The sequence below is a fragment of the Microchirus variegatus genome (genome assembly GCF_963457635.1).
Source record: "Microchirus variegatus genome assembly, chromosome: 9".
In the NCBI taxonomy this organism is placed as follows: domain Eukaryota; kingdom Metazoa; phylum Chordata; class Actinopteri; order Pleuronectiformes; family Soleidae; genus Microchirus; species Microchirus variegatus.
In genome coordinates this window covers 18,479,391-18,493,031 of record NC_139810.1, presented here as the reverse complement: position 1 = coordinate 18,493,031, position 13,641 = coordinate 18,479,391, and the positions used below count along the sequence as shown (strand labels likewise).

At 41.2% G+C, this 13,641-nt stretch overlaps 1 protein-coding gene across 5 annotated transcripts in view; it reads left to right on the top strand.

Moving 5' to 3' along the window:
• kazna (kazrin, periplakin interacting protein a) overlaps positions 1-13,641 on the top strand; it is a 104,586-nt gene that overhangs the window by 81,922 nt on the left and 9,023 nt on the right. For 2 of the 5 annotated variants that reach the window (XM_083895366.1, XM_083895369.1), the window contains 7 exons: positions 603-794; positions 8,217-8,353; positions 9,570-9,740; positions 10,029-10,112; positions 11,032-11,221; positions 12,335-12,471; positions 12,834-12,957. In XM_083895366.1, coding sequence (XP_083751492.1) covers positions 603-794; positions 8,217-8,353; positions 9,570-9,740; positions 10,029-10,112; positions 11,032-11,221; positions 12,335-12,471; positions 12,834-12,957 — 1,035 coding nt within the window. Of the gene's footprint in view, positions 1-602; positions 795-8,216; positions 8,354-9,569; positions 9,741-10,028; positions 10,113-11,031; positions 11,222-12,334; positions 12,472-12,833; positions 13,600-13,641 lie in introns of those variants that run through there. The other 3 variants (XM_083895367.1, XM_083895368.1, XM_083895370.1) reach the window with 3 other exon arrangements.

The following is a 13,641-nucleotide window of genomic DNA, read 5'->3' as shown; positions in this document are numbered from 1 at the left end:
GACCTTTGCGCACAAGTGTTAGGATTTCCTGGCACGTTTCAGCACCCTTTAGATTTGTTTGGCGAAGTTAATTCCAGAAGGTTCCTACAAGTGAAACTATGCGCTGCCTCACCTTTCATAGAATATACAAAGGTGTGTTTTTTCATAGTGGTGCACTGGCAAAACATCGCGTTCTGGGCAGAGCTGGAAAACTATTTAAGAGGACTAGTTTTATTTTATCTTCCTGAGGTCATCTGGTATCTTCCCTCTCCAGGATGAAGGTTAGGTGTCATCTGGTCCTGAGAGGAAAGATTAGAGTATTTTAGCATGCTAGCCCCGACATGGCTGGCTCATACTATAGTGACTCAAAGTCATCTGCCCTGAAGAAAAACGCTGTTCAGAGGGTATACAATATACAACCCCTTGTCTTGTCAAAGCAGTGATGGCTCAAGTTCTTAGCAGCAGCAGTCACCACTCAACTGGCTGCAGAGAAATCTTAACTATTTTTCATTTCAGAATTAATTAGTTGCATAGCTATTCCAAACCACCTTCACGAAATTGAATTCTCACTGGAATGACATTTTTTACCAGCAAAATCACTTTCTCCTCGCTCTCTGTTGTAGTGCTCCTTCGCGAGGAGGTGGCCCAGCTCCAGGAGGAGGTGCACCTGCTGCGGCAGATGAAGGACATGTTGAGTAAAGACCTGGAGGAGACTCAAGGAGGCTGCTCAGCTGATGTGCTCTCTGCCACTGAGCTCCGTGTGCAGCTGACTGAAAAGGAACAGGAGCTGGACCGAGCCAAGGAGGCTCTGCAAGGTAAGGATCTTAAATGAACTGAAAAAGTTGATCAATCAATTTTGGTAAAAGTAAGGACCTTAAAAAGTATGTAAAAGTCTTAATCGCAATTTCATGAGGTATTACATTTTGAGTTTGACTGCAAAAAGTATACATGAATGTATTTATTTTCCTCCCCACGTTTGTTAAAAACAACAATGTGCAGACGAGCATGAAGTGGCGATGTGGTCTTAAAATATTTTGAGGTCTTGAAAAAGTCTTAAAAAGGTATTGAAATGAACTTCAGGATTCCTTCATATATTCTGGAAGGACACAACAAGACACATTAATATCTTGATTTCTCAATACTTCTTGTTGTATTGACCTTCACTTGTCAGATAAAAGTATAATGTCAGCACAAGACTAGTTATTGAGTTCAGGAAAAGGTAAGTCTTTATCCTGGAGCTTTTTGTTACTAGAAAACAGTTTGTGAACATTTTTACTCTTATTACAAAATGTTTCAAAAGATATTTGCAAGTGGCCTCACCAATATGGTGAAAAGAATCCATCTATGTTTCAACTATATTTCCAGGTCAGATGTATGAATAGCTTAAATAAATAAAAACATATTGTGGCTAAGACATTCAGGGGGGATAAGAAACAAACACCATGCACAAGAAAGGTAATAAAAAATCATTCTCAGGTTAAATAAATGTTAGTTCACTATGGTATATACAACACACAAGGACAAACATATCCACCCATTGTTGCCTACATATTAACAATGTGTAACAATGTGAATGGATTTGTCCCTGTAGAATTGAAAGTTTGCAAAGCGAAATGCCAAAGCAAAGCCAACTTTCCGTTCGATCGTTTCTGTTAATCATTTAGCTCCCAGCTGTTGCATGTTTTCTGTTTGCCATCTACAGTGTAGCAGTCATGCTGCTCCAAGACTTCTGCGTGTTGCTCCAGAGCGCTTGAAACCCCAGCATTTTTCTTGTCACCATAATGTTAACATTAGAGTCACTAACACTGTAGTTAATGCTGCCCATTAGCTGCATTACACCCACATTAGCATGTGTTCTGCTGGAGAGATGAAGTGGTATAGGAAAATCATGAGCACCACTCCCACTGTGCACTACCCACACACAGCCTGATCCTGAACCTCTAGCTCCTCTACACTCCTCAGAGAATCATATGCATAGATGTATGGTCAGCTGGAACACATTTATGTCATTAGTCAGCTGCTTAAACCAGTGTGTCGGCAGCATCGTGCCTAAAGCAGTGGCTCCTTGATCAGCTAAACAATAACAGTGAGATTGATTCTTCTATACCAATATCAGCTGCATTAGCCAATAGACGACCATGTTACACGTGACTTGGTGATGCAGTAAAAGCTCCAGAAATGCAAATGTCATTTTCCACACGCTTCAGAAGCAGCGTTTTCTGTTTTCTGTGGGAGGAGAACCAGGAGAAAACACACACACACATAGGGAGAACATGCATGGCAAATGTTCTTTTTTAAAAGAAGTTATAGTAATATTATTTTTATTATTTGGCATAAAAAGGGCACGTATGTTGAGTGAAATGAATTAAAAGGTTAATTAAAAAGTCTCTGTTAATGAATAACAATAGCTCACGTTCTGATCAAGGTTATAATAGTTCGGGATTTTTCGTTCATATGGACCCAAAAGGATGATGTATGAAAACAAGTCAGTATTTAAACTATAATAAGCTTGGTTCTGATCCACATGTATAAAATGAGAACATACAGACATGCTGCTCTCAGAGTCTTATAATAAAGATCTGCTGCTGGACAATACACAGTGGATTACAGGACATCAAGCAAAGATGTCATCAGCGCGGCAGTGAATCGTTCCATTTCAGAGTTACAGCCCACGCAATGAGGCAGAGCACAAACCCACTATGTTGTATGTGTAAGACAAACACGTGACGTGCTGTCACTAGATTCTGTTGCACTTGTCACTTGGTGTATGCACTTTTCAAAAGAGCTGCACAAAAACAGAAGAGATTGTGGCCAGAATAGAACAGAGCAAATGAATTTCCCTCCCTTCTTCAGCTGGATGTGTGCGGTCATGTGAAAGCCACAGCTTACCTGCCCCAGCACATGCTGCTTTATGAAAGTTTTTTTTCTACCTCTCTCTCTCTCTTAAAGCAAAGCATCAGAGCAGAAGTGCTGTGTTCAGTTGTGAAAATTGTGATTTTACTGAATTATTAATCATTTTGGATTGCTATTTTCCACATGACCCACCTCCTGAGTAGCTGATTACCACTTCTGTTATTCCACAGTTGACACTTTTTCGTCTCAATTTTGTCCCCAGAAATAATTACAGTTCTTTCATATAATTTTATGTTTTTGTCTTTTATATGTTGTTGTTTTTGTTCCATGGTGCAGATACTTGAACATTGCACTGGACAGAACTGGTGATAATTGTTGTGTATGGTTTTGTGTAAGGACAGGATGTGACCTTATGAATATTATGAGACCTTTATAGTCCTTTATAGACCTTTATAATAGAACTTTATAGACAGGAGAGGCGAATAAGAGAAAGTTAAACAGGTATCGACTGGAGCAATAATCAAGTAATTGCGGACACAACAAGGAAGATAAAGAAGAAAATACTTTTTTATGTAAAACACTCTTAAAAGATGAAGATAGAATGAATATGTTTGCATTCCGGCAAACAGTGCCTCTGAACATATTAAGTAAAATGTATTTCATTATATGTTTGACAGCAGCTCAAGAGAAACAAATACTCTGATATGTATCATTTCCCGAAGCCTTCAACATTTCTTCAACATTCTTGAAATTATTCTTGCTCAGAAAGACTCATTCACTGATTAAGAAAGGAAAACTTGGTCTTTAAGTGTTCTCAAGAATTTCCACTTAAACTGGCAATTTTCAAATGTTTCCAATGAGGTGACATGTTGACATTCTTTGATTATTGATTACTGTCCCACCAACTCTGTCAAAGTGTTTTCCCTGAAGAATGAAAGCAATGTTAAGAGAACAGGGTTTTTTATTTATTTATTTATGTTATTTAAATGCTATCAACAATTATTGTGAAGCGAAGGCTTTGTGTGTTTTTTTTTTTTCTTCCTACGGTTCTGCTTTGGATACAAAAGCAAAAGGCTGGAGCATGAAAGAAATGCCTCACACCCTCCTCCTCCTCTGCTCTCTGCCGCTTGAGATAATACCTGTTTACTTTGGGAATGGTTCAGAAAATCTGTGCTGCCACTCGCACCTCAGTGCAGACAGTTTGTGGCTAAATTACATGCAGATTTTCTGGTGCCCATGAATACAAAATGGAGAATGCCAACTCGCTCTGTATTCTCTCTCTGTTACACTTCAGCTGCTCTAACTCTTCCTCTATATCCCCTTCTGTCTTTGTTTGTTGCAATGCTCACACTGTTTCAATGTTAAAGCTCGAGCTTACTTCCTCTGAGTGCCAGACAACTGCCTGTTTGCACTACAATCTTAGTGACAGGTTTTTGCCATCTCTATGTATGTACACTACCGTTCAAAAGTTTGGGGTCACTTAAAAATGTCCTTATTTTTGAAGGAAAAGCACTTTTTTTTCCAATAAATATAACATTAAATAAATCAGAAATACACTCTATACATTGTTAATGTGGTAAACGACTATTCTAGCTGCAAACGTCTGGTTTTTAATGGAATATGTACATAGGTGTATAGAGGCCCATTTCCAGTGTTCTAATGGTACATTGTGTTTGCTAATCACGTTAGAAGGCTATTGGATGATTAGAAAACCCTTGAAAACCCTTGTGCAATGATGTTAGCACAGGTGAAACAAAACGAAAGTCAAGTTTGAAGGGCAAAATTAGTATTTGAAATAAAAATCATTATTTCTAATCTTGTCAATGTCTTCTATTGACATTGACTATATTTTCTATTCATTTTGCAACACGTTTGATGTGACTTTTAATGGAAAACACAAAACAATTATAATGTATAGGTGACCCCAAACTTTTGAACAGTACATACACTGTCTGGCCTTAAAAAAAAAAGGGTCACACACTCTAATATTTCGCTGGACCGCCTTTAGCTTTGATTACAGCACTCATTGGCTGTGGCATTGTTACAATTTGCTTCTGCAATGTCACAAGATTTATTTCCATCCAGTGTTTGCATTCATTTTTCACCAAGATCTTGTATTGATATTGGGAGAGTCGGACCACTTTGCAAAGCCTTCTCCAGCACATCCCAAAGATTCTCAATGGGGTTATGGTCTGGACTCTGTGGTGGTGGTGGTGGTGGTGGGCCATTCCATGTGTGAAAATGATGTCTTATGCTCCCTGAACCATCCATCCATCCATCCATCCATTATCTACCGCTTTATCCTCCACCAGAGGGTCGCGGGGGGTGCTGTGCCTATCTCAGTTCGCCAGTCTCCCCGAACCACTCTTTCACAATTTGAGCCCGATGAATCCTGGCATCGTCATCTTGGAATATGCTCGTGCCATCAGGGAATGATGGAATAATCTGGTCATTCAGTATATTCAGGTAGTCAGCTGGCTAGACCTGACCAACTGCAGGAACACCAAATCATAGCACTGCCCCCACAAGCTTATACAATAGAAACTAGACATAATGGGTGCCATTTTTAACACAAAAATCACTGCTTGGAGTCATTTCCCTTTACCTTTGAGCATATAAAAGACTATGAACTGTCTTGGCAGTTTGTCAAACACAGTTTGACCATTGTAGAAACGTGTTTCAAAGATTACTCAAGTCTTATTTGTGCTTTCCTATCAAAGTCCTATAAAATTTCAGCAGTACAGTTCTGCTTTATTGTACTGTTTCCACGTTGGGTAATTACTATCAGCATCAATCCAGAGCTCAAATGGAAGCTACTCAAGGTTTTTCCCCTTCTCTTACAGTGTATTATCGTCCAGGTTTTTTTTTCTCTTGAAAATTGAACCACTTCCATTGTAGGTAATTGTAAAGAAAAACAGTGAAAATGTCTCATACTAACATTTTAATCCACATCTCAGCTGTCCGTGTCAGTAGAATCTTTATGGATATCTGTGTTTTTTTTCTGTACAACTTAATAAATAATAGTATTTCCCCCCAAAAAAATAGTTTGTTAGTTTTGGTACAGGAATAGATCCAGAGAGCAGGGACTCCCTGATGAGTCCAGTGTTTCAGTTAATTATCTAATGAGCTGCACTCGTTGCACATTATTTTTGCGCTCAATGAGTCCAGTAGACAAAGGCTTTTAGTGCACTATTAGGTGACATTAAAATACTTAACCACACAAGGGCTTTGCTGGCAGAGGCAGGTGTAATGTGGTGAGGTGGAAAAACACGCATGCAGATCGGGAGGAGAGGGTGATGCAGAAAGTAGCACTCAGCGGTGGGAATAGTGGTTTAGAGTTTTTGATTGTGAATGTTTGTTTTGCACGAGTCTGGATCCGCTCCTCTGCTCACACAGGCAGGGGTAGGGAGTTTAGCGTGTGATTCTGCATGCTGACATGCAGATGTTTGCACAAAGGCAGCCACTGTTTTCACATCTCACACACGCAGGGTGTGTGTGTGTGTGCGCGCGGAAAAAAAAAATACGCAAAACGTATTTGTGGAATGATCATAAAAGAAACGCTAAGTGTTTGCGCAGACGTGATTCTTCAGTGCGTATTAACGATTTAATTAAAAGCTATCGCGTCCTCCTCCAGCTCTTGCACAAATTAGCTTCTGCTCTGTTTGGTTCCCAGGTGCATTTGATCTGGTTATAATTGAGAGTAGGTTAGTCATTAATATGGCTGTCATCAGAGGGTGACGTGCCAGTGCTTTCACAATGTACGTTCTGTAGTGTGATGTAAAAGTAATGAGCATGTCAGTCCCTGTTTATTTGGTATATTTATACACACATTTCCAGCGCTAAGTAAAAAAAAAAAAAAAAAAAGTGCAAATTTGATTAGCGAACGTGAATGGGCTCCTTTTACGAAAGTCACAGTGAGTGCTTTGAGCAGGAAAAATCGATGTTGCCAACAGTCACAGGTGCAGGATGTGAAGCAGCAGCAATGTTTTTGGCTCATCTTAAAGACAGCTTTGATTTCACTTCCTGAGGCAGGTGCTGGGAGGTTTCCTGTTACCCTTGGCCAATAGGAGATGTTTCTTGTTTTTTTCGTTCTCTGAATCGTTTGGCCTGCGTATTCTCTTGGCTCGGAGATTCCGCCTCGAAAGAACGCGTGAGAGGAGGAGATATGAAACGGTGACAGGAGGGAAAATGAAAGAGGGGGAAACGGGAGGATGCGCCTGTCCTTGTAAAAACTGCACTTCCATTCCACTCGCCTGAGCACGCTCCCCAGACGGAACTTGAGAATGTCACACAATTAACTAGGCTGTGATATAAGTTAATTAATGACAGGCAACAGGCTCAGAGGGGGAAGAAAGAAAAAAAAAAGCAAGAGAGGAAGAGGAAAGGTGAACACATGATAACAAGCATCAAGAATAAATGAAACTAGTATAGCTGTAATGGAAATAACAGTAAAGAAGATAAAGGTGGACACACAGGCAATGATGAATACACAACATTTATAGTATGGTATATATATTTTTAAAAAAGTGTGGAGGTGTAGCTGCAGCAAAACTCGGCTTTAAGCAGATGTCTGGGAAAATAACCTCACAAGAAGAGAGGAAGAAGATCAAGAGAATGCAGGAGGTAGAGGCAGATGCAAAGGAGAGAAAATGGAGATGTTGCTTTTGAAAAAAATTAGAGCTCTTCTCTGAATAACGACACTGAACCATATTCTTTATCATGTTGCGTGGGTGAAGTGCCAGAGGATTAGAGAGAGAGAGAGAGCGTGTGCCACGGAGAGATAGAAGAGAAAAAGAGAGAGAGAGAGCCAGTATCTAACGAAGCCGGCAGCAGAGAGGAGATTGACAGGAGGATTCATGTGTGATTCAGTTCTTTATTAATGTGGTCACGGCACATTAAACCAGCAACAGCAGGTGTTTTTAATGTTTTTACTTAAACGCTTCATATGCGAAGGAGCTTAGTAACCTACTCATTATGCATGGAAGCTAGTGTCAGCTGGAGAAAGAACACATATTGTTCATTCAGATTGTATTTAATGTATATTAACAGTACAAATAAAATAACCTGTAAAGCTTTTTTTCCCCAAAAAAAAAAAAAAAAATTATTTCAGGTGTTCCTTTATTCTATGAAAGTAGACACTAAATGTTTATAATGCAAATGATGTCATTCCTTTCCCCCCAACAACCATTTTCTTGAACCGTGCTCATTTTGTCCTTTCACGTTAATGCGAGCGCCTGTTTTTTTATTCGCTCCCACAACACGAAGCACTGTTGCTGGTATTCATGCTCACACACCAACACAGATGGTCTGGTCTCTGATGCAAACTTGCAAAACCCCCTTCTCTTCCCTCTCTTCTCTCCATTTGTCTTATTCCTTCCTTGCAGCCATGAAGTCAGACCGTAAGCGCCTGAAGGCAGAGAAAGCAGACCTGGTGAACCAGATGCAGCAGCTTTATGCCACACTGGAGAGCCGGGAGGAGCAGCTCCGTGACTTCATACGCAACTATGAGCAGCACAGAAAAGTACGGCGGCCGTGCTCTGGATCTATACTGTCTCATGCATAAAGTCTCCTTTTAAGTAGCTGTGTCGTGTAGCACAAAATATAATCACATTTAACATCCAACAACAAGTTTTATGAATCAGAAAATAGTGTTTTTTTTGATGCGTGCATGTATGCATCTCAGGGTTGAAAGTAGATGATCTCTGCATTCATAACCCACATCTACTATACTTCTCCCAGTGACAACTTGTTTTAAGGTCTCTTGTGTAAGAACTGGTTGAGAGTGCAGACTGAAACAAACCGATGTCTTCTCCGATGTGTCAGGGAACCACAGTGGCCTTTGCATTTAAGAAAAAAAATCCTTTTTGTGTCGTAAGCATATGATTCAAAAAGTCTGTTCCAGCTGCTGTAAAAAAAAAAAATTATGGCACAAGATGGCAGCCTCCATAAAGTAAGGACGTTAACATGCTCATTGTGCAGCTATGTATCATACAAAGGTCCCAGTGAAGTCTTTATTTCATCTCCGGTATTGCATTTTACTCTTTTTTTTAATCGTCAAATAGCTTAACTTATTTTAAATTTGGTGCGCAGCCATTATATAAAAATTGGACTTATTCTGTTAACTATGCCAGCCAATAAGGTTATGTTTTCATGTTTCTGCGGGATAACACATTAAGATTTTTTTTGAAGTAGATCTGATTAAGGGAATGGATTCAGAACTTTCATTCATCAAAAGAGTTGCAAAATGAATAGAAAATATAGTCAAGACATTGACAAGATTAGAAAAAATTATTTTTATTCAAAATAATAATTTTGCCCTTCAAACTGCTTTCGTCAAAGAACCAGCAAAACTGTTTTCAGCTTTGCTAACATCATTGCACAAGGGCTTTCAAGGGTTTTCTAATCATCCAATAGTCTTCTAACGCGATTAGCAAACACAATGTACCATTAGAACACTGGAAATGGGCCTCTATACACCCATGTACATATTCCATTAAAAACCAGACGTTTGCAGCTAGAATAGTCGTTTACCACATTAACAATGTATAGAGTGTATTTCTGATTCATTTAGTGTTATATTCACTGAAAAAAAGTGATTTTCCTTCAAAAGTAACGGCATTTAAGTGACCATAAAGTTTTTAAAGGTAGTGTATCTGCTCTCTGAGCACTTTCTTAGCGTTTTAAATGGTGTGCGTGTTGTTGTGAAGCAGTTCATCAGGGGTCTCTGTGTCCACCAGGAGAGCGAGGATGCGGTGAAGGCACTTGCCAAGGAGAAGGACCTGTTGGAGAGAGAGAAGTGGGACTTGCGGCGGCAGACCAAGGAAGCCACAGAGCATACGGTGATCCTGCGCTCTCAGCTCGACCTCAAGGAGAATCGCATCAAGGAGCTGGAAGCCGAACTGGCCATGGTGAGACAGGAAGGCAGATGAAGGTTTCTCTCAATTGCCCCGTCTACTTTTCTTTGGGATTGTAGAGTTAGACGTTACTTTTGAAAAAGTCTTACTGTTTTGCTGATATCACGGCCGAGAAAACAAAGGTATCACAAGGAAAGCACAGAGTCTCTGTTGTCTGTTTCAGGTTCAGTGTACCATGCATCTATTACTATGTGTTATTTTGGGTATGCTGCATATGATGAAACAAATCAAGCTGTTGAACATAAAAGTATAGCCATCCCTCATGTCTCCAACCCCCACCAGATGAGTAACTGTGTCAATCAGAGAATGGAGTTCCGGGTGTTTGAGCGGCTCGCAGAGAGGGACTACTCATCTAGGGTCATGGCGGTAAGATGGGTTCCCAGCTTGAAAATATGATGTCTTGACCCTCCCACTCTTTGGAAATATCTCTCCTATTTGTGATCTGATATCCATCTTGGAAAGCCCCTCCTCCGTTGCACGTGTTTGACTGACCCTCGGCCGCCCCCTGACCCAGTGATCCTAACATTGGTGACCTCTTGGGTTTCCTGCTGTGATTTATCTGAAATTAAATATAAAGAGCATGGGGGGGGGGGAAATGTGTATCAGCATTCTGCCAACTAATGATTCGGTATGTGATTGTGATTCTGTTTTGCAAAGCAAAGATTGTAATTTGATCATTTGACCACAGTGAGGTAGCAGATGATTGCAGTGACGCTGACGGTGCTGGGTGTTGATTTGCAGCCTCTTGCCGCTTTGCATGATGATGAGATTCGCAGATTAACAGGGTTTTCAAGCACTTGTGAAACGGCAACGCGCCAATTCTAATCAGAAAACGCCTCGACGCGTAATGAAAAGCATAGACACACACACACACAACAGCACAGTCTCGCAAGGTTCCAGGAGCATATTGTTGTTTCTGTTGAATTAAAAAACAAAAGTTGTTTTCATTTTTTCATTTTGTCACAGGCTAATTTAATATGTGGAAAAGCAGCTCTTTCCTTTTTTATACACAATTGACCACTAACTTCCACCTCAGAAAGTAAGAAAAAGCAGTCCTTCAGTGCTTGAAGATTTTTGACACAACAAACCAAGGTGCCCAGGGGAGAACTGACATCTATACATGTACTTTCTGAAGGATTATGGACACATAACATGCACATAAATAAAACAACAATAACAACTTACAGAAACACCAAGTCACAAAAAGCTATTTCTCTCTGGGATTGTTAATTCCACGTAGATTTCGCTGTCTACCTAATTGCGTCCGTGTGTCTGCTCTCCTAAGGCCAAACAGTCACTAGCCACCCTGACCAAGGACGTGCCCAAGCGCCACTCTCTGGCCATGCCCACGGAGACGGTTGTCAACGGCAACAGCCAGGAGTGGGTGATGCAAGCAGACCTTCCCCTGACTGCTGCCATCAGACAGAGTCAGCAGACGCTTTATGTCCACCCTGGTCATCCCACTGACCGACAAGGTAGGCACACATAGCACTTATACACCCTCACAGCCTCATCCTTTACATAAACCGACCCACACTTTCATGTACTCATGTCAGTTTGTGCCATGCGCTCAGTACGACCACATTATTGGCCTCTCGTGATGCTCTGGTCGTGGCGTGGTGTCGCGTGTGTGCTTTTTTTTTTTGTAGCAGCAACAGTGCACCAACATTTTGGCTCCCCAGCTTCCTGTCACCGTCTCAGCACACAAATGTTGCCTCTGTGTTTACACTCGGTGGCAGCGTAGGATTGGTTGAATTGGCTGTTAACTCCTGTTTCTTTCTTTTTTAAAATGTTACAGATGTTTTTGGGAGATTCTTTTTTTGTCTGCATGCTGTGACCCAGTTTCTGAGGAAAAGGACATTTTTCTTTTACATCTGACTTAGTAATAATTTCACTTTCACTCAATAATTTCTGGACTCTTGGGCCTCTCATAAATATAGGTCCATCGTTTTACATGACTTATGCACAGGGGAAAACCTTTTTCCTTTCTTCTTTTGGTCCAATCTAATAAAACAATGTCTTCTACATATGAAGGCCAGTTTGAGGCACAACATGCAAATCATATGAAATACACACGATAAAGTCAAGGCAATATTGTCATTGAGTAATAATTATCATCATATCACAGAAAAGTCACATTAAATCATTTACTTACACAGATTACTCATGGAACCATAGGTTCACACAGGTTGTTAACTCATTGGTGGCATCTTGAGAAAAAGAAAAAACAGGCACAGACAAAAAGAGAAAGAAAAGAAAATGAAAACAAGAAGAAGAAGTCAGCAGTCAAAAACTGCTAAAAAAATATATACTTTTTTGCAATTGACTCTATCAGTCTCAATGGTATACACATTCAACCTCTGTGAACATGTTTTCACTGTTGCTTAGCAACTGTGGATGATTACAAATAATGTCAGGCTGTTAGTTTGGGGCTTTTTAAAAATCTATATTTTATGTGAGCAGAAAAAAAAAATGATTTCCACAACCCCACCCCCTCGCTCCTTTTGATGCCTGAACACACCCCAAAGAAAACAAGCCTCTTTTTCTTTTTTTTTTCTCCTCCTCTTTTTCTTCTTGCCCCATTTTAGTGGCCGCTGTGCGGGTGAGCCCGTGCCACTCGCGCCAGCCCTCCATCATCTCCGACGCCTCAGCGTTGGAGGGAGACCGGTCGTCCACGCCCAGTGACATCAACTCACCACGCCATCGGACTCACTCCCTCTGCAATGTAAGAGCTGCCCACCACTGCACCCTCCCAAGTAATTACCTCCTTTGTGGTAACTGCCAGCTGTCCTCCTGCACTGGCTGCTGTTGTTTTCTCTCCACCATCATTATGGCTGAATATGTGTTTGCCCTACACAGTCTAGTTGTGTATTCACTCCGCAGCTGTGACTTGAGAAGCAGTTGCGGTTGTGGACGAAGTTGCAGTGCACGCCTCGCAGCATGTGAAGCGCCACTTTTTCTTTTTTTTTGTCGTGATGTCTACTGGTCTTTCTGTCGTCCCACTCTCCGCTCCTTCGCTGACACCTCTGATCTTGCGTTTCTGTTAATTTGCCTATATCGTTTCATCCTCTCTCTCTTTCCCTTCAGTCCCTAGAAGATTTGGAGGAGGCGAAGCGTAAGAAGAAGAAAGAGAAGATGGGTCTGGGCTCTCTGTCACGCGTCTTTGCCCGGGGAAAACAGCGCAAGTCTCTTGACCCCGGTTTGTTCGATGGTACATCAACACCTGATTATTACATTGAGGAAGATGCAGACTGGTAAAGCACACATGCTCGAGCGAACATCCCGGGGAGCCGTTTTGGCAATTGTTAGAAGACAGAATTGTGTTGAAGCGCTTGTGTGCAAGAATGACGGATGTGCATTTTGATGTCACGGTGTACAGATATACTGATATGCGTGCCTGTGCAGTCTCACATGTGTGTGTGAGAGCGTGTGCATGTGTGTGTGTGTGTGTGTGTTGTCCATGGTCGGAGGCCATGTCCGGAGGCGGAGGCGTGTAAAACCTTATCAAGCGAATTGCACCTGTGTGTAAATAGAGTGAACCGTGTGACACAGCGACCACGTGGATGTGTTCTGTTGTATCTGCCCTCCAAAATGACTGTGTTATCAGACCTTTTAATTATTCTTAAAATTGTTTTCACCCGAAAACTTGAAGGACTGCTGTACGTGTAAATAACAACAGTTGATGTGCACTTTGTGCTTGTAAATGTCTCCTTGTCCTGAATGCCTTTTGTTGTTTTTGACATGTTCTCCCCTCCTCTCACTACCTTTTAACTTAAACTCCTCCCTGTTTATTGTCCTGCTTGGTCCACCCCCTGCGCCCCCCGTCCCCCTCCCCCTCCCTCCACACTGCCATGACGAGAACAGTTTCCTGTAGGCTACATGCAGACTCCTCAAA